General features: G+C 61.4%; 1 protein-coding gene across 6 annotated transcripts in view; it reads left to right on the plus strand.

The window, feature by feature from the left end:
• The window catches only part of HTT (huntingtin), a 127,559-nt gene that overhangs the window by 106,282 nt on the left and 1,146 nt on the right, over positions 1-20,131 (plus strand). For 3 of the 6 annotated variants that reach the window (XM_086404555.1, XM_086404558.1, XM_086404557.1), the window contains 21 exons: positions 360-498; positions 1,407-1,529; positions 3,232-3,445; positions 3,802-3,962; positions 5,249-5,426; positions 6,380-6,475; positions 6,877-7,064; positions 8,483-8,609; positions 10,467-10,567; positions 11,606-11,760; positions 12,036-12,175; positions 13,167-13,249; positions 13,663-13,790; positions 13,890-14,019; positions 15,407-15,562; positions 16,649-16,839; positions 17,079-17,193; positions 17,308-17,521; positions 17,808-17,913; positions 19,367-19,529; positions 19,614-19,774. In XM_086404555.1, coding sequence (XP_086260681.1) covers positions 360-498; positions 1,407-1,529; positions 3,232-3,445; positions 3,802-3,962; positions 5,249-5,426; positions 6,380-6,475; positions 6,877-7,064; positions 8,483-8,609; positions 10,467-10,567; positions 11,606-11,760; positions 12,036-12,175; positions 13,167-13,249; positions 13,663-13,790; positions 13,890-14,019; positions 15,407-15,562; positions 16,649-16,839; positions 17,079-17,193; positions 17,308-17,521; positions 17,808-17,913; positions 19,367-19,529; positions 19,614-19,774 — 3,069 coding nt within the window. Of the gene's footprint in view, positions 1-359; positions 499-1,406; positions 1,530-3,231; positions 3,446-3,801; positions 3,963-5,248; positions 5,427-6,379; positions 6,476-6,876; positions 7,065-8,482; positions 8,610-10,466; positions 10,568-11,605; positions 11,761-12,035; positions 12,176-13,166; positions 13,250-13,662; positions 13,791-13,889; positions 14,020-15,406; positions 15,563-16,648; positions 16,879-17,078; positions 17,194-17,307; positions 17,522-17,807; positions 17,914-19,366; positions 19,530-19,613; positions 19,775-20,131 lie in introns of all 6 variants that reach the window. The other 3 variants (XM_086404556.1, XM_086404559.1, XR_015165073.1) reach the window with 2 other exon arrangements.

The raw sequence follows: 20,131 nt of genomic DNA on the forward strand, positions 1-20,131 counted from the left end.
AAAAATACCCTGTGCCAGATGAGGTGATTCGTTTATGAAGTGAATGTAGATGGGTATAAACTGTGTATTATGCGGAGACTGAGTGGATCTGTGCCCTGGGGTCTTACCTGGTCCACGTGGGTCCCCGAGCAGCACCGAGTGGCGCTCACGCTGTGTGTCCCTGCGGCGCTGTCCGGTGAGCGAGGCTCCTGGAGAATGCTGACGGGCCGCGTCTCTGGAGGCTGCCCGTCAGCTAGGCCTGACTCTGCACCATGACCTGTGTGAGTGTTGAGGAGGAGCAGCTCTGCACAGTCTCAGGCACGTCTCATCTCGCTGGAAGAGCCTGTGTGGCTTCTAACCCGCGTGTGATTGCCTTCCAGACACCAGAGGCTCTACTCCCTGCTGGACAGGCTTCGTCTCGCCACCGCACCGGGGTCGCATGGCCCCGCGCCCCCCGTCACGTCCCACCCCCTGGACGGGGATGGGCCCCTGGCACTGGAGGCAGTGAATCCTGACAAAGTAAGTGTCTGCGTGTTGACACCCCGGCCCTTGGGTTGCTGAGGACTGCTGTCCGCCTGGGCCATGGGGTGGCTCAGGTGCCAGGTCCTCCCGGCACCCAGTGCAGCCCCCGAGGGCCCTCAGCCTGCCCTGATTCTTGCCCGCGGTGGGTACAGTTGCATCGGTGACAGGGCCGTGCAATGCAGCGCTGGCTTTTAGCAGGGGCCGAGGGTCGGGTGGTCGATGGAGAATCGGAACACGGTGTCTGTGGCCCACCCACCCGAGTTGTCTCCTCTGCTTAGGCCTGCTGATCTGCGCATATCCACCCCCGACCTGTGGGCCCTGGCACCTTGTCCTGGGTTGGGAACCACTCACCTCAGAGCTGGGGCTCATTCAGAGCCCTGGCAGAGCCTTGCTGCTGTCCTTTCTGGGAGCGAGTTCAGTTTAAATATGTCGTTGGACCCCAGAATCCAGCATCCCGAGCAGAGACTAGCGAGGCCTGGGCCGCAGTTCTCAGGCGTGACTTGTCCTCACTTCCACGGCGCTGGCCCTGGGGAGAGGGAGCAGAGCAGACGCCCAGAGGCGATGGGCACAGTGCCCAGCAGGGCGGACAGAGGTGGGCCCGCTGCCCTCAGGGCACGGCTGAGGCTCAGGGACAGCGGCGCCTTCAGCAGATGAGGGGAGGCGGTGTGGACAGGTCACAAGTCCGCATCACTGCCCTCATGGCCTCTCCCATAGGAGGGCCCGCGGGGTGGTGACGGCCAGCATCTGGTCTCACTGAGGGTTGGTCGTGGCCCAGGGATGGCCCAGTGTGCTTGGGCCAGGCCATGGGCGTGAGGGTCAGGCAGCGCGGAGACAGGCTGACGGTCAGCTTGCAGCCCCGAGAGCCCGCGCGGCTGCAGCCTGCCGTCTCCTTCCCTTCTGTCCAGGACTGGTACGTGCAGCTGGTGAAGGCCCAGTGCTGGACTCGGTCAGACTCTGCCCTGCTGGAAGGCGCAGAGCTGGTGAGCCGGATCCCCGCGGGCGACCTGGGCGCCTTCATGATGCACTCGGTACGGGGCTAGGGACGCGGGGTCTGTGTCGCTTTCGCCGCTCGCGCGGGCCTGCCCTGCTCCACTGTGGCATGACCTGCTTGCAGTGTGCACCCCTCACCTTTGTGCCTTGAAGGCAGGGAACCTGATGCAGCGTGTGACCTCAGCCTCCTGTGTTTAGCTCACCCTTTCACGCAGTTAAAGGAAATCAATTATAAGTGTTAGTCGCTCAGTTGTGTCTGACTCTTTGAGACCCCATGGACTGTAGCCCGCCTGGCTCCTCTGTCCATGGAATTCTCCAGGCAAGAATACTGCAGTGGGTTGCCATTCCCTTCTCCAGGGGATCTTGCCAACCCGGGGATCAAACTTGCATCTCTTGCGTCTCCTGTGTTGGCAGGTGGATTCCTTGCCACTGGCACCCCCTGGGAACCTGAAGGAAGCAGGCTCCCTTGACTTGCAGTGAGATCTGCTTGTCTCGCGCCCCTGACAGGCAGCAGCAGCGTGGTGTTGCGGTGCGTGATGGAGTAGACTCTGTGATGATGTTCTGGAAACTAGGAAGCCCCTCCCTGCACGCAGTGCATGCAGGGAGGCCCCCGCCTCATGAGGCAGCCTGCAGGCTGCTGTGTGGAGCTGGCCACAGCCCTGGCGGGTCCCTTCTCAGACCTCCTGGGACCAGCGGCTGATAAACCTTTAGGTGTCGTGGTGCTGCCTTGAGTAGACCAAGTGGGAGTGACGTAGGCCCAGGGGACAGTCCAGGTGTGACACGGAGAGCCTCGGTGCAACCACGCAGCCGCGTGTTCCCAAGCACTGACCCTCCATCAGTGTGAAAATAAAAGCTCCGTGGAAAAAGAACAGGAGCATCAGTTTGCTAAAATCATTTTAAGAGCCATTCAGTGAAAGCTGATTTGCTGGTAAATGATAAGCTTACTTAATAACCGATTTATTGAATTTTCCAAATTTGCGAATTAGACTTTTACCAGCTTTAAAGAAAGGCTCAGCATTAATGGCTGTACCAGAGGGCTCAGTTTTGGTCACTGGTGATGACACGCTTTTCTGAATGTTAACTAAAGATCTGCTGGAAAGATCCTTAAATGGCTTTCAAAAGCTGGCAGAGCACAATACAAATTGAAGCATTATCGAATGAGTGCTGTTTTTCCAATCAAACTTGCCACATTTCTATGCCTGCTGTGATTTCTTTCACCTGCTTTTGAAACATCACTTGTCTTTTTCAGACACTGGGGACGTTTGGTGTTCCACTGATTTCCTGGGTGGCACATCAGCTTGATTTTGTATCTGTATCAGTTAAAATTCCATCATATTAAATTTTTGACTTCAGATAAATATGAAGGCAGAAACATTTCTTTAGAATTAAAGTACCAGGACTTCCCTGGCTGTCCAATGGTTAGGACTCTGCGCTTCCACTCAGGGGCTTGGGTTCCATCCTTGGTTGGGGAGCTGAGATCACACATGCCTTGTGGCTCTGCCAAAATAAATAAAACTTGAAGGAACTAGTAGAGTCCAGAAACATACCTCATTGGTCGGATGTAGGATGGGGGTGGTCGGTTATCTGTGACAGAAGCGGGAGCAGGTACTTGTTCGCGAGTCTCTGACGCCGTGCTTATCTGCCGTCTCCGAATGTCTGTGTTCTGCTCTCTGCTGTGTGTCTCTTGCCTGACTGGACACGTGTCACAGTCGTTGTTCAACCTCTAATGCCCCGATTCAGGAGTTCAACCTGAGCCTGTTGGCGCCGTGCCTGGGCCTGGGCATGCGTGAGATCTCGGGGGGCCAGGAGAGCCCCCTTTTTGAAGCAGCTCGCACGGCAACTCTGGACCGCGTGACTGTTGTGGTCCAGCAGCTTCCCGCCGTCCACGAAGCTTTCCAGCCGTTCCTGCCCACGCAACCCAGCGCCTACTGGAGCAAGCTGGATGACCTCTTTGGTAAGTACACTGAAAGCTCCTCTTACTTTTATAAAATGCTGCAGAGCCGGTGCCAGGCCTTGCGCCGAGTGAAGGCACAGTGAAGGCTGCGGGCCAGCACTCTGTGGCATGTAGAGGCAGCCGGGGGCCCGCCCTGGGCCCTGGCTCCGAGTGTCCTTGCTGTGTGTCCCGCTTTGCCATGCTTTGGCATGGCCCAGGCTCCGGGCCCCGAGGAGCGCAGTCTCAGCCTCGGGAACACGGGGCCTGGGCTCACGGGACGGCGGGATGTGTGCAGTGTGTTCCGGGAGCCATGTCTGCAGCCGCTGTCAGCTTCGCAGGGAAGGTCAGGGCTCTGCTGGGGGCTCGTCCACCCACAGGGCCTTCTGTTCCAGGGGATGCTGCACTGTATCGGACTCTGACCACCCTGGCCCGGGCCCTGGCCCAGTACCTGCTGGTGTTCTCCAAGCTGCCCAGCCATTTGCACCTTCCTCCTGAGAAAGAGAGGGACACTGTGAAGTTCATGGTCATGACTCTCGAGGTAAGCCGCAGCGCGGGAACTCGGGCTCAGAGCTGCGGGAAGGCTGAGGCACCGCCCGCAGAGGGAGGAGGCTCCTCTGTCTGAAACCCAGAGCGGGGCCAGCCTGACGCCCGAGGCCTGCCCTCCCCTCAGTGCCCGTGTCCCGCAGCACGCCCACCCCCACTCCTCTGAGCACGGTCGCTCCTCTTGTGGCTCTGTTGTACAGTTTGCCTCGTGAGGTTGGCAGCATCTGCCCCCATCTCTGCCTCTGGGCTGGGGGGGCGGGCGCTCTGATGAGTCAGACCTGGGACCTGGCCTCCTGCCCAGGGTCTCCCAGGTACAGGGCGGGGAGGCCTTGTTCACTTATTTGTGAGTCTGTTTCCTTGATGCCAAGAAAGTTTTTTGATTTAGTACAAACCATCCATTTAAATTTATTTCCAGGGAGAAAAAGTCGTGAGTATTTTAATTTTAGACACTTAAAAAGTAGCGATCTGAGAAATTTGTTATATTTCAAATTGAGCAATAAGCCTGCTATTTCAGCTGTGGGGAATTGAACGCTCTTGGTGTTAACACTTATAAATACCCCCAACCTGAAACGTGTGCACAGGGTGGGCCCCGGTCCTTTCATGCGCCCTCTGGAGAAGCGCCCGGCCTGCACCCTGGGAGGCAGACACCTGAACAGTGCCCACACCCCTGCCGCCGGGCCGCGGGGAGACAGCGGCATGCAGAGGGCACTCACACGCTTGCTCCTGAAGCGATGAGCCCGAGTGCTGTGACCCTGCCCTTCAGGTGCTGGGGCCGCAGGAAGGCTGGCAGACAGGCACCTGGTGATGTTGCAGAGGCCGCTGCCGTCGCCATGGGCAGGGCGGCCCTCCCTGCAGCATCCCGTTCAGGGCTCACTGTAGCCCTGTGAGGGCTGCTGGTCTCGTTTCACAGACGAGGGAAGCCGGGCTGAGCGGCTCTACCTGCTGGGAAGCAGCCAGCACAGCCTCACTGTCGGGTTCAGCCTCCATGACTGTGGCCGAGGCCAAGGCCCCGGGCTGTGGGAGCCCCCCGGGCTGTGGGAGTTCTAGGGGAGCGCCTAGCCCACAGCCTGAGTGGTCAGAGCCAGAGGCGCAGAAGCTGAAGACAGGGCAACCAGATGAGGCGGGCGTCCCTCAGTGAGCTAGCGGGTTGGGGTTGGACTGGAGGAGCTGGGAGTGGTGGCCTGAGAGCCGTGGCTCCGGAGGGCAGTCTGGACGTGCCCGACGGCGGGCCCTGGGGCGGGATGGGGCCCGGGGCCTTCCTTCACACGACCCGCCCCACAGGCACTGTCGTGGCACCTGATCCACGCGAGGGTCCCGCTGAGCCTGGACCTGCAGGCAGGCCTGGACTGCTGCTGCCTGGCCCTGCAGCTGCCCGGCCTCTGGAGCCTGCTCGCCGCGCCCGACATGGTGACCTACGCCTGCTCCCTCATCCACTGTGTGCGGTTCATCCTGGAGGCCAGTGAGTCGAGACCGGGGCGCGCGCTGTCCTTTGGCCCTTGAAGCAGTGGTCCGTGCTGCAGGGCTAGGCACAGACGGTTATTTGCCACCTGCTCTCCAGGTGCTGAGCTGGGAATTGGGAGTGAGGAGGTGGAGGAATTACGGGCCTTGCCTTCATGTCCGGGCTCTTGGAGTCTGCCCTAGAATTTGACTTGAATTTGCTTTTGTGTGGATTTGGAATTTCAGCTTCCATTAAGAACTGCATCTGCTTTCTGGCCCTTTGGTCTCGGGTCCTAGTTGGCGGTTCCCCCTGTAGTTGTGAGTCGTCACAAGACCAATAAGATTACCTTCAAAAATCACTTCTTTTCTGTTACAGTCAAAATGCTTGTTTCTATACTGCATCAATTTTGAAATAAAAGTGTCTTATTCTTTTCAAGGGACAGTGTCCTTAACAAGGGTCATTAGCCAAAATGTTTTTAAAATTGGATTTTATAGTTTATATGTGAGAGGGTGTCTTGATGTTTTGTATTTTTAAATTAAATATAGAGTGGTGTTTTGAAGATTCATTGTTTAAATTGTTTTCATCTGTCCATTTGTAGTAACATGAAAACAAAGATCCAGGGAGTGATTTATCAAAGCCAAGCTTCTTGGGGGCTCCAGGCATGCTGTTAGCAGTAATGGATCATGAGCTGTCTGATAAAAGCCCTCAGGGTCAGAGGTGGCACAGAGCAGAAGGACTGAGGAATCCAAGTGTAGAAGTTCATATCCTGGTGCATTTCAGATTAACCTAGAGATTGATACTTGAGTCTAGTGGGTCTGAAGTTGTCCCAAGTTGAATCTAGGAAACTTCAAGCTCACTTGACCTAACCTGTCACTTGGGAAGCGTTCATAAGGCTACACGAATGTGAAAATCTGAACAGAAAGGGACGGTCGACATGCTTTGGAATTCTTCTGTTTGTTTCGTTGTGATTTCAGTTGTGGTGCAGCCCGGGGACCAGCTTCTTAGTCCAGAAAGAAGGACGAGCACCCCCAAGCCTGCCAGAGAGGACAGCGTGGATTCAGACACACAGAGTAAGTCTTGGGGTCGTTTCTCTTACGTCGAGTCTTCGGGGGCTTGAGAGTCATTCATAGGAGAGTACTCCTACGTGGTCGGTGTGGACGCTTGACCCGTCCTCGGCTGTGTCCTTCTTGTCCTGGAGCTGGGAGATGGCGCCTTTTCCGCCCCACTGTGGGCATGCTCCGCCGCCTGGCTCTCCGTGACCTCACACCCCACGGGGGTGTCCCGCTCAGCTGATGGGGCTGCAGGAGGGTGAAGTAAATGAGTCCATGTGAGGCGCCCACGACAAGTCATGTCTCTGGCGCGTGGTGGGCCTGTGCCTCCCACCCTGTGAGGCTGGGCAAGTCGGGGGCGGGGCGGTGGTTCGGGGTGTGCTTCAACAGAAGGGGCCTCTCTTACGGCGGTGTCTGTTCAGACCCTCAGTACATCACTGCAGCCTGTGGCATGGTGGCCGAGATGGTGGAGTGCCTGCCGTCGGTATTGGCCTTGGGCCACAAGAGGAACAGCCATACGCCCGCGTTCCTCACGCCGGTGCTCAGGAACATTGTCATCAGCTTGGCCCGCTTGCCGCTCGTCAACAGCTACACGCGCGTCCCGCCCCTGGTGAGTCAGCCCTCCCCTGGCTCAGGACGCAAACAAGGCAGACTCGGCAGGCCCCCAACTCGGGGGTCCCTGAGCAGGAAGCCAAGGCGTGAGCGCACCAATGCCCGCTGACGGGGGCTGGCGTGCTCCTGTGTGCCGTCAAGACACCCGTCTGGGCTCCTCGGGCGCGCCGTGGCTCAGTCGTTAGTAGCAGTGCTCTGAAACGGTGAGGGATCACGTGGCAAAATGAGGCGAAATGAAGCAATTGCCCCCACGGCACCAGGTGCGATTCTAAGGTCCTCAGACCCGTCTCTTTAGTGGGAGAGCAGAAATTGCACCCCTCCCGTGCCTCCCTGTCAGCAGTCACCCCAAGGCGGCTCCTCAGACCCGTCTCTTTAGTGGGAGAGCAGAAACTGCGCCCCTCACGTGCCTCCCTGTCAGCAGTCACCCCAAGGCGGCTCCTCAGACCCGTCTCTTTAGTGGGAGAGCAGAAACTGCGCCCCTCACTGCCTCCCTGTCACCCCAAGGCGGCCCAGGGGTTTGGCCCAGCTGCAGCTCAGCTGCTCTTCCAAAGCTAGCTTCAGAACCAGAACCAGGATCCAGTGGGCACTGTTAAAGGACCTGGTTCTAGATAACCGGTAGGGCCTGGACGAGCAGGATGCGGGGCTGCAGCCGGCCGGGGGAGGCGGGCCGGGGCCTGAGGCGGGTGCTTGTTGCTGCCTGGGGAGGGTGCGTGCCAGCTGGTGGGGCGCAGCCTCTGTGCACACGAGGTTCTGCAGTGGCTGCTCAGAGGAGGCAGGGGGCCCTTGGCCTGAAGAGGATTTTGCTGTGGGAGGGGAAGGAGTCCCACTCAGGGGCTCCTTCTGAGGGAAAGCCCAGCAGCTGCTGTCCCGAGGTCACCATGGAACTGGGAGGAGAGCTGGGGAGCTGGCGCTGCCCTCGGGCCATCCCTGCAGGTGTCGAGCCTGCTCGCCTTTGGGAGGGAGTGGGGAGCAGATAGAGGAAGGCACAGTCCGGAGGCCCCGGTGTCTGGCCCGCACAGACCACGCCCTGTAGATGAGGCTCCTCGCGCGAGCGCTGCGCCCCACGTGGCTCCTTGAGAGTGTCTGCCAGAGGTGCTGGAGCTGCTGGGCCGGGGGACCAGACTCGGGGATCCAGCGCGAGCCGGGGCCGGCTGGGAGCTGGGCTCCTGCTGCGGACTCGGGGACCCAGCGCGAGCCGGGGCCGGGGGACTGGACTCGGGGATCCAGCGCGAGCTGGGGCTGGCTGGGAGCTGGGCTTCTGCTGCGGGAGCAGCACTGGGCGACGAAGCTGGACTCGGAGAGCTCCCCCGCTCAACCGTGTCTGCAGCCAGGGAGCCGTGGGGAGACAAGGCGCGTTTCCGGGTGCCCTCCCCGTCTGGCCACCTTGCCTTCACTGTTTCTCTCCCACCCTCTTAGGTGTGGAAACTTGGATGGTCACCCAAACCAGGAGGGGATTTCGGCACAGTGTTCCCTGAGATCCCCGTGGAGTTCCTTCAAGAGAAGGAGGTCTTCAGAGAGTTCATCTACCGCATCAACACGCTGGGTAGGCCAGGGCCCTGCGGGCGTGTCGCCCTGACACGCTTGCTGGGAGCTGGGGCAGCGGTGGGGTCTGCCTTCTTTTATCCAGGGAGGCGTTGAGGCAGGACACAATCGTGTGCGTACGTTCTATAATATACACAAAGCTGTCACGATGACAAGTGTGTGTGCACGTGTGTGTGTGAGAGCGTTTATTCCCGCATGTTCACGTCAGGTCAGGCGGTGCCCCTGTGATGGGTGGTGCTGAGCCGGGTTTGGCCTGTGTCTCGGCCCCTCGGCTGGAGGGTGCGGGGTTCCCTGCGGGAGCCGCCTGTGACCGCTGCCGCCCCGGTCCCCGTGTGCCAGGCAGAGCGGTGTGCGCCATGAGGCGGGGCAGGCAGCAGACCCCAGGGGGGCAGCACTGGGCTGCGGGGCAGCCGCTTTGACCCCCAGGACTGCTCTTGGACCGTCCGTGGCACGCGGGTGGCGGCTGTTTCACACAACTGCTGCAACTTTAGAAACGGAAGGGCCCGACGCGTGGCGTCTCCGTCAGCAGCAGGGTCCCAGGCTCCCCTCAGGACGCTGCCTTGCTGCCTGCAGCGTAGCGGAAGCTCACCCTCTTCGTCCCCGTGTTGTGGCTGGGGGTAGCCCTGGCGCGTGAGCGCTGTCATCGGCAGAGCCTGCGAGGCTGCGCCCGGCAGGGCGACTCCATGCCAGCCCCAGCCCCACGTCGGCCCCTCCGCCCAGCGCCCCTCCTCTCTCAGCCTGCACGGGGTCTGTGCTGCGGTGACCCTGGGGCGTGGGCCAGCAGACACCTTGCTGCCACCTCTCCTCCCTGAGTCGAGCGGTGAGCCCTCTCCCTGTCCACAGCGAAGCCTGAGCAGCAGTTTGAGGCTGCTGTCTTCGGAACTTCTCTGCCCTCTCCCCGGCGGCCCCTGCCTCCCCCAGCCCACCCGACCCCCGCGCCCTGTGTCTCTGGGCTTCCCCATCTGCATCGTCAGTCCCCACTCACCTGGAGGTGGCCTGCAGGCCTCCCCGTACGCCGCTGCTGCCCGTGGTCCTTCGTTTCCTCTCTCCTGCCGGGGAGTCAGCACACGTCTCTCTAGGCCTCCTGCCTCAGCTCATCTGTGTGTCTGCTCCGTACCTGAATCAGCCGCTCTGTCTGTCCACGTCACGTCACCAGAGAGTTCCTAATGTTTGCGGCTTTGGTTTTCTGTCCTCGGCACCCTGTTCTTGCCCCTTGTAGCCCTGATTCAAGTGGCACGGCCTCCTCCCCTCTAGGGTCATGGCCCTTGGGATAACTGCTCACCCAGGACCACCTTGAGAGCGGCTTGGGACAGTGGTGCCTGAGAATGGCCCCTGAGACACTCTCCTCACAGACTGGACTTTCCCCACAGATTACACTCTGTCTCGACCTACCGTCTTTCTTGACGGAGTCAGGGCAGCCATTGCTCTAAGCTTTTATGCCGCTGCCCTGACATAGAGTTCACCCGGCAGCCTGTGCATCCGCTCTGGTGTGGTTCCACAGTGGAGGCTGAACACACCCATGCGGTCTGGGGGTGTGACTCTAAGTAAGGCCGTCCCAGCCCCTGCTAAGCTGGGCAGAGGGCACTCTGACCCCATATGAGCGTCGCCCACTCGGACATCCACACAGCAGGGTCCAGAGGGTGCTTCACACCAGGCCACCTGGGCTGAACTCAGCTGTGTTGGTCTGTTCACCGTTGGGCTCGGCCGGAAGTGAGGCTGCACCGCAGCGCCATCCTGAGTCTCTGGGCAGTGGCTTTGTGGGCACCTGGCCAGCGAGAGCCAGAGTACCCACTGCCCTGTCTCGCAGAGAAGGCGGAGCAGCGGGGACCGTCTGTCTAAAGCAACACTCACATTCCAGGGTGGACCAGCCGCACCCAGTTTGAGGAGACGTGGGCCACCCTTCTCGGCGTCCTGGTGACTCAGCCACTCATGATGGAGCAGGAGGAGAGCCCCCCGGAAGTAAGGCTGCGCGCAGGCTCGCACGGAAGCACCCCGTGCGTGGGGGCCGGGGCAGCACGCCCTCCCGCCTGTCTCACCCGGTTGGTAAACGGGTAGCCAGTTACGTCCTGGCTGGTGTTCCAAGGTCTGGGTGCTCTAGAATCGTGGCTGGAAGGCGTTTACCGCAGCGTGCTGCCTCCAGGCCGTAGGACTGTGTCCTTTCTTAAATGTATCTTGTGTTCTGCTTCTCACTGTTCAGGTATGGTGTGTAGCAACATTCCATCAAAAAGGAAACACGTGTCTTAGAGGCCACACGTGATTACCAGTGTTTATTTCTCTTGTTTTGCAAAAATTTTATGCGGCTTGGAGTGTTAATGCATATTATGGTAGTTTAAAATTAATAGAAGACACGTTCTGGTAAAGGAAAGCCTAAAATATTGAAAGTCCTCAGACACACGTTCTTCAGGTAGAAGGTGTGGTATGAAGCAGCAGAAACGGCAGTTCAGAGAGTATATGTGTCAGACATTACCAGGAGTGACTTTCGCCGGAGAGGAGCTAGCAGCTTGTCATATGCAGGGCCCTTAAAGCTGGTGAGGAAATTGAGGACAGTTTCTTAAAAAGTAATTCCTATTTGGAGGTTTGTGTCTGGAGGAAAGCTGGCTCTGAAAAGCAGCCACTTGCCCATCAGATTTATCTCAAATCATAGATGCATGTGGATTCTGGTGAATTCAGGCAGACGCCCCGGGACCCCGGGCAGGAAGGCACGTCCATCTGTCCCGCTCGGGGCCAGACACTCAGTTCCAGGGTCAGAGGGAGCCTCTCTCTGCTGCGTCAGGGCCTCTGTGAACCCTCAGCAGCTGCCTGTGAGCCGGGCCGGCCTTCGGGAGGGATCCTCGGCTCATCGGGCGTCCCCAGCCTTTGGGTTTATCTTCAGGGAAACTCTAAAGCGTCTCCTCCTCCTGCTCGGGGCCCATGCCCATGAGGGCGCCTGGCCGGGCAGCCATGGGGGAGGTAGCGTGCTGCGGTGTGCGCCTTGGTGACCTGGGGCTCTCCTTCCAGGAGGACGTGGAGAGGACGCAGATCCACGTCCTGGCTGTGCAGGCCATCACCTCCCTGGTGCTGAGCGCGATGACCGTGCCTGTGGCTGGCAACCCGGCCGTGAGCTGCCTGGAGCAGCAGCCCCGGAACAAGCCCCTGAAGGCCCTTGACACCAGGTGGGCCCGAGAACCGTGTCCCCAGAGCACGGCCGCATGGGAGCAGGGAGGCGCCGGGGCGCCCTTTCCTTTGCTGCCAGGGTGGTTTGGTGGCTGAGTCTGATGACCTGGCCTCCGGTGTCGGGGGCCGGCTCCGGCGGAGCTAAGGGGGCGCCTGTGCAGGGCCCGGGGGCCTTGGCTCTTCCTTGTTTCCTGGAGGCGAAGCTGGGAGCCAGGGGGTTCACTGTGAAGATTCCGGAGGAGCCGGATGGCAGTAACCTTTGCTCTGAATTTAGGTTTGGGAGGAAGCTGAGCATCATCAGAGGGATTGTCGAGCAGGAGATCCAGGCAATGGTTTCCAGGAGAGAAAACGCCGCCACTCACCACCTGTACCAGGCGTGGGACCCCGTCCCGTCTCTGGCCCCGGCCACCACAGGTTCCAGGGGCTCATGGGGAGGGTGGGTCGCTTGAGGGTGTCAGCCTGCTCCCTATGCCCATGAGCACAGCTGGACTGTCCCAGCGCCAGGGTGGGGGCTCGGGAGGCCCCACCCTCCAGAAAGTCGTCAGGGCTGCCGGCTGGGTGGGCACCTTGTCAGCGACCACTGACACTCCAGCTTCTGCAGCTCAGCCCACAGCCAGTTCCCGTTCAGTCTGGTTTGTTATGGAGAAAAAGTGATAGTTTCATATCACCCTGCTGGCCCTGCCAGCTTCATATGCTGCGTGGGGACGGGGTTCCCCACTCTGCAGGAGACACTCAGGGCTGTGCAGGGATGGGGCTCCCCACTGGGGGGACTCTCAGGGCTGCGCAGGGATGGGGCTCCCCACTGGGGGGACTCTCAGGGCTGTGCGGGGACGGGACTCCCCACTGCGGGACACTCAGGGCTGTGTGGGGACGGGACTCCCCACTGGGGCACTCTCAGGGCTGTGTGGGGATGAGGCTCCCCACTGGGGGACTCTCAGGGCTGTGCGGGAATGAGGCTCCCCACTGGGGGACACTCGGGGCTGTGCGGAGACGAGGCTCCCCACTGGGGGACACTCAGGGCTGTGTGGGGATGGGACTCCCCACTGGGGGACTCTCAGGGCTGTGCGGGGACGAGGTTCCCCACTAGGGGGACACTCAGGGCTGTGCAGGGACGGGATTCTCCACTGGGGGGCACTCAGGGCTGTGTAGGGATGGGACTCCCCACTCTGCAGGGGACACTCAGGGCTGTGTGGGGACGGGACTCCCCACTGGGGGACTCTCAGGGCTGTGCGGGGACGAGGCTCCCCACTGGGGGACACTCAGGGCTGTGCGGGGATGGGACTCCCCACTGGGGGGCACTCAGGGCTGTGTGGGGATGGGACTCCCCACTCTGCAGGGGACACTCAGGGCTGTGCAGGGACGGGATTCCCCACTAGGGGGACACTCATGCGTCCTTGCCCCGCAGGTGCTCTCATCAGCCATGACAAGCTGCTGCTGCAGCTCAACCCCGAGCGTGAGCTGGGGGACATGAGCTACAAGCTTGGCCAGGTCAGTGCCCGGAGGGTGGCCAGCAGGACTGGTTCCTCCCCAACACCCCTCCTCTCCAGAGCTAGCTGACTGTCCTCTGCATGTGTAGGGGGCTTTGTTACGTCATTCAGAAACACGGGCCCACACGTGTTGTCTGGTGAGAGGACCGGTTTTGAATAGAGATCCCACCTTGTCGTTCCATTTTGTGTCAAGACCTCACCCTGACGTCTCTCAGCAGCCAAGTTTCCTTTCTTCTTTTTCAACATTCCCTTTCTTAGCGTCTCTTTACCTCAGCTGCTCCCGGGGCTCATTCTTAAGCCCCGAACCCCTGGGGGTCTGACCAGCCCTGACTGGGGATGGGGGTTGGTGCTCGCTTCAGGGACCCCAGGCGGGCCCGGCGCCTGAGCACCGCCCCCGTCCCGTGTCCCCTGAAGGTGTCCATCCACTCGGTGTGGCTGGGGAACAGCATCACGCCCTTGCGAGAGGAGGAGTGGGACGAGGAGGAGGAGGAGACCGAGGCCCCGGCACCGTCGTCCCCGCCCACATCTCCGATCAACTCCAGGTTCCCTCCGCCTTCTGTCCAAGCGAGCGGGAGCTCCGTCCAGTCCCTTGTTTGGGGGCCTCTTGATGAACCTCTCATCTCTTTTGGGGGAAATTGCAGGAAACACCGGGCTGGAGTCGACATCCACTCCTGTTCGCAGTTTTTGCTTGAGTTGTACAGTCGCTGGATCCTGCCGTCGAGTTCCGCCAGGAGGACCCCCGTCACCCTGATCAGCGAGGTAGTGCGCTCGGTGAGTGGCGTGCCCGCCCCTGTGGTACCCGGGGCCCGTGTGGAGACACCGGGAGGTTGTGGTGCTTCTCAGGCCAGGGGAGGGCCGCCTCCACGCACAGTGCCGGGCAGGCACGCCCCAGCCCAGTGGCCGCATCGTGGAGTCGGCACTGGACCACCTGTCCTCGCAGCGCTGTCTCCTCAGGCCTGTGACAGACATACCCCCCCAGCAGCCAAGCACCTATCCGGGCGGTTGTTGTCCGGGGGTTGGCCTCAGAGTCCTTCATGTCCAGGAGCCCCAAGGGGCCGCCAGGGAGTGTAGCTTCCTATGAGCAGCACCCGTCAGTCCTCGCAGCGTTGAAGTCACACCTGAGAGCTTTGAAAAGTCACTCACTCGGTGCCGGCTTGTCACCTGGGTTTCGTCCGGAAGGAGGGCTGCCCGGGACTGGATCCATCGCGTTAGCTATTTCTGTTCTTTTGACCTAAAGGTGTCTCCTTTCGGGAGTGACTTGTTTTTTTTTAAACCTGTTTTTCTTAGTATTCCTTTAAAGGTTTCTACAGATTGTCTGATATTTGGTCAAGTTGATATTTTTAAAAACTTCACTTTTAATTTGTAATGTAAGTTGCAAATTGATTTTTATTAAAGAGGTCAACAAACTATAAGTACTGCTAAAGATCTTAAAAAAAACAAGTTGCTAGAAATTCTTGGTGGTCCAGTGGTTAGGACTCAGCACTGCTGTGGGCCCAGATTTGATTCCACAAACCACATGGCATGACCAAAAAAAAAAAAAAAAAATTGTCTATTTAAAAATGATAACTTAAAAGTTTTTAGTTGCTTTGCATCCAGCATCTGGCTCATCAGCAGTCCCTGGGTTCTCACAGCTCCTGTGTATTCAGTCTGTTAACATCAGGTGACTTCTGGGAAACAGCGCTGTGCCTGTGTGCGGGAGGGCACAGGAGAGAGGGGCAGGTCGGGTCAGCGTTGCTACAAAAGTGTTTGACCTCGTGACCTCGAGAGGCCTGCGTGCCTCCACGGGTGGCCTGAAGTCCTGCCGGCTAAGTTGTTCAGCTGCCAGGGTCCCTGAAGACCAGCCAGCCCCCGCCTCCAACACACTCCCGGTGCTCGGGGGGCTTCCACCTGATCAGAGCCCATCTTCAGATGTCATGCGAGAAACTGGAGACTCTGGGGAGACAGAAGGAATCGGTGCCAAAGCATTGACTTCTGAGCCAGGCGCCTGCTTCTCCTTCGCGGCTTTGAGACCTGGGCTGGCAGTGGCCGCAGTGTGTGAGCCCGGCTCCAGGGAGGCCGCGGGCACCCTTCTCTCCTGGGCCCAGGCTCTGGTGCAGGTTCGGCTCAGGGTGTGGAGCCCAGAGTGACCCGCCCCCTCCCACCACGTGTCCGTCTCCAGCTCCTCGTGGTCTCGGACTTGTTCACTGAGCGCAGCCAGTTTGAGACGATGTACCTGACGCTGACGGAGCTGCGGAAGGTACACCCTTCGGAAGACGAGATTCTCCTGCAGTACCTGGTGCCCGCCACCTGCAAAGCAGCTGCTGTCCTCGGGATGGTGAGCGGAGGGCGTGCGGGGCCTCAGCCGCGGGAGGAGGGGCCCCACGTCACTGCAGAGCGTGGGGTGCCAGCCGGGCCTCTAGTGGGGCTCCCGTGGCCCTGGGTCCTGAGGTGGTGCGGTGCCTTTTCTAGGGGCTCGGCTGTGCCCTAGGGGGCACGAGGCCAGGTCTTCCCCCTTGAGAACGCATCCGCCCCCTGCAGTGCCCTGCAGCACCATCCAAGGGGCGGGATGATGAGTCCCCTGGCTTCTGCTGTTCGAAGCCCAAGTGGGGCCCCCTGGGTTGCTGCGGGAGGTGGAGGCAGCTAGACTGGAGGCCTGAGGGGTCCTTTTGTCTCAGCGGGAGGCTCGTTCTCACGGTAATTGTGCTCAGGCCTGAATCCCCAAGGCTAAAGCTGTGTTGTCTATAAATGGAATGAGTAACACTTTCAAGAAGAGGCTTAGACGGGTTGGCCTGGGGTGAACCCCCTCTGGTGGGGGGCAGCACTGCTTCCCCCAGGACAGGGACACGCTGCTGGGACGGGACCCTGTCCTTTGTGGCTGTACCCACGCAGCCCGGCCGCGGAGTTCTCAAGCTCTGCTTTTCTCCAGACTTCCCCAGGTTATGAAAGCTGCCCCCGCGGGCTCTGCTGGTGGTTGGCGGTCTTCGGTGTGGGTGGGAGGAAGGGAGTCCTCTGCAGTGTCAGCTTCGCGGGGACCACAGGGCAGAGTTCCCGGGGGCTGAGGGGTAGTCAGACAGCCTCTGAGGCTTTTGCAGAGTGAGACAAGGCCCTCAGCCAGCAGTGGTTGCTTGTCCCTGGGTGGGGTGATCTGTCCCCAGGGAAGTCCGTCACAGACTCAGGGCTGGGGTTCTTCCCAGGGCCGGCCTCGTGGGTCCCTGTGTCACTCACACACTGAACTCCAGCCCCAGGAGAAGGGTGTGAGCACAGATGTGACATGGAGGCTCAGGGAGCCCCCACTCGTAGGGGTGCTGGGGGCCCCCGCGACACCCCAGCCCTGCACACAGGCCCCTGTGGCGCGAGGCCAGCCTCCCGGGCCTCCCCTGGGGTATGGGCCCTGCCCAGCCCGCCGTGTGCTTGTGCCCAGGACAAGGCCGTGGCGGAACCAGTCAGCCGGCTGCTGGAGAGCGCGCTCCGGAGCAGCCACCTGCCCAGCACGATGGGTGCCCTGCACGGCGTCCTGTACGTGCTAGAGTGCGACCTCCTGGACGACACCGCCAAGCAGCTCGTCCCTGTCGTCACCGACTACCTCCTCTCCAACCTCCAGGGCAGAGCCCAGTGAGTGGGCGTGGCCGGCCTCCCACCGCGGTCTCCCGGGTTCGTCCGATGGGGTGGGGGGTGGGGGTGCCTGTGAGAAGTGCGCGTACAGCAGACCCTGGCTGAGGTGCCAGCAGGGGCCCACGTGGGTGCCCTCCTCACAGGGACGCTGGCTGAGTCCCTGAGACAGGAGGCCAGCGCGCAGTGCTGGCAGACAGCGCGGCGGGCGTGTCGCTCACCTGGCCGCGTCTCGGTTTCAGCTGCGTGAGCGTGCACAGCCAGCAGCATGTGCTGGTGATGTGCGCCGCGGCCTTCTACCTGATCGAGAACTACCCGCTGGACGTGGGCCCGGACTTCTCGGCCTCCATCATACAGGTGAGCCAGGCTGGCCTGGGCTGTGCTCTGCGACTGGGGGCTGGGCCGGCAGAGGCTCCCACCAGGGAGGAGGCTGGGCGGCCCTTTGACCCGGAAGCCTTCCCCCCCGTGCAGATGTGTGGGGTGATGCTGTCTGGAAGCGAAGAGGCCACCCCGTCCGTCGTCTACCACTGCGTCCTGCGGGGCCTGGAGCGCCTCCTGCTCTCCGAGCAGCTCTCCCGGCTAGACGCAGAGTCCCTGGTCAAGCTGAGCGTGGACCGGGTGAATGTGCACAGCCCGCACCGCGCCATGGCGGCCCTGGGCCTCATGCTCACCTGCATGTACACAGGTGAGCCCGGCACACGGGTGCCGCTGGGCTCCAGACGCAGGGCTTCTGCGGGGGCCTCCAGTTCTCTGGGCCACCAAGCTGCGTGGGGTCAGAGCCCCGTCTGGGAGCGGCTGTCAGTCTGACCCCTGTGCCCTGTGTCTCGGCTGGGCCCTGGGGGCCGGGCCCCCCCCCACCCCCCGGTATCAGACCATCAGGAGGAGTTCGTAAACTCCTGTGTGAGCTCCAGGCCCGCTTCCCAGAACCATCCAATTTTACAAACCAGCGGCACAAAACGGCTCTGTTCCAGGAAAGGAGAAAGTCAGTCCAGGCCGAGCCTCCGAGCCCAGCACTGCCGCCCCCGACAGCGAGTCCGTGATCGTGGCCATGGAGCGGGTGTCTGTCCTCTTTGACAGGTGAGCACAAGCCCGCCTGCCCGCAGCTGGGGGCGGCCTGCTCCCGCCTGGGCCCCAGGCTCTGTGCCGCGGGCCGTCCTGGCACCCAGCGCCCGGGTTTGGGCTCAGGTGGCTCAGGGCTGTCCCAAGTGCTGCCCAGGTCCTGGTGGCGAGGGGCAGTGTGGCGGTGTCGGGGGCCTTTGAGGAGACGGCCTGGAGCCTGCTTGGAGACCGAAGCGACTGTCTGAGCTGCCACCTGTAGAGAAGGGCCTGGGGGCTGCGTAGCAGCGGCTAGGGAGGAGGCCGCCCTCGTGAAAAGGAGGCTGCTCTCATGGCCCTTGGACAGCCTTACGAGCAGGCAGCATCCTTGAGAGCCTGTGATGACGGCCTGCCTCCACATGTGTGCCCTGGGGTCCAGAACGGCTTGGGGGCCTCGTCCGGCTCTGCCCCGGGCCTCTCAGGCCATGTTTGTGGCCTCAGGGAAGCTGGCTCTGCTCTGCGCCCCTCAGCTCTGGTCAGCTCTGGTCAGCAGGTGACCATCCGGGTGCTCACGAGAGCACTCTCCACAGAACCTTCTCCAGGCCCGCTCTGGCCGGATGAGGTGCTCTGGAGAGCGGACTGAGCGTGCTGCGCCCTCGTTGCCCATTTCAGCGCACGTCCTCAGTCCCGCGCTCATACTCACCAAGCCCGGGGGCATGCAGGGCGCCCACGCTTAGCCCCACCCGCGGGGGCTCATGTGCCAGGCGTGCTGCAAGATGAGCGCGTCCGCCCGTGCAGGGCCGGCATTCAGCCTGGCCGCGCTTGCACGTGTTGGGGACGCTGGGTCGACAGCGCTGACTCTCCCTTGCGGGTCTCACGCCTGCGGGTCACGGCTGGCATTTGCAGGCAGGTAGAGTGGGCACACCGGGCTGGTTTCCAGGTCCCTTCCGGTGCTTCTCAGTCACAGGCGCCTGTTTGATTGGTTCTGGGGGCCACCCCCACGGGCTCCAGGGTGTGACGTGCTGGCCCCTCGTGTGTGCTGGTGCAGAGGACCCACTTCCGCACCCCCGAGGCCTGTGTGTGCTCAGCTTCCTGCAGGTGGGGCTTGCACGCGGAACACATGGACATGGAGGGCCAGCGGAGGTGTGCCGATGGCCAGTAGCCTGAGTAGCCTGCTGGCTGCCCCTTGGCCCTGGGAGGGCCTTGTGCCAGGGACCAGCCACGGGTCTGCTGAGGGCAGGCAGCCAGGAGCACTGGGGCAGGGAAGAGGGCCTGCCACGAAGAGGGCCTGGCAGGGCGCTGATGGGTTCCAGGGGCACAGGCGCGCTTGAGGGCCTCAGGAGGACGCGGGTCTGTCACAAGGGGCTGTGGCATGCTGTGATGTCACCGCCCTAGCCATCTTTGCTGCTACTTCAGCATGCCAGCCGGATCAGGAGCCCCCGGGCTGGGGAGTGTGGGCGAGATGGGCTCTGATCCAGGCTCCCCCCCACCACAGGATCCGGAAGGGGTTCCCCTGCGAAGCCCGCGTGGTGGCACGCGTCCTGCCCCAGTTCCTGGACGACTTCTTCCCGCCCCAGGATGTCATGAACAAGGTCATCGGCGAGTTCCTGTCCAGCCAGCAGCCATACCCGCAGTTCATGGCCACCGTCGTGTACCAGGTGAGGGGCCGGGGCAGGGCGCCCAGACCAGGCGCCGGGCCCCCAGCTTCCCCCGGCCGGCGCTGATGGGGTGGCCTCTCGCAGGTGTTCCAGACGCTGCACGGCGCGGGGCAATCGCCCATGGTGCGGGACTGGGTCATGCTGTCCCTCTCCAACTTCACGCAGCGGAGCCCAGTCGCCATGGCCATGTGGAGTCTCTCCTGCTTCTTCGTCAGCGCGTCCACCAGCCCGTGGGTCTCGGCGATGTATCCTTGCCTGGTTCTGGGCCCCGGGCAGCCCTGCCGTCCCGTCAGCACCCTGGTTGACATTTGCGTCAGCGTTTTGGAAGCCCACGTTCAGTAGGGAGCCCAGGTGTCAGGGTGACGCGTCCCTTAAACCCCAAGAGAGTGAGGCACAGACCAAGAAACAGGAGCCCGTGGTTCCCTGCGCCGAGTGGCCGCGCAGCAGGGAGGCCCCCAGAGGAGCCCCCGTGGCTGCCTGCGGGCCTGTCAGCTGGGCGGGCCGCTCACGCTGCTTCTCATTAGCCCTTGTCACGTGCTGTGTATCACTCTCCTGGGCAAACGCTGAAGTCAGTGAAGATCCAGTTCCCGCCCCCAACACGC

Source organism: Bos grunniens, chromosome 6, assembly GCF_055505025.1.
Source record: "Bos grunniens cultivar Pamir isolate PY7600 chromosome 6, Bosgru_T2T1.0, whole genome shotgun sequence".
Taxonomy (NCBI): domain Eukaryota; kingdom Metazoa; phylum Chordata; class Mammalia; order Artiodactyla; family Bovidae; genus Bos; species Bos grunniens.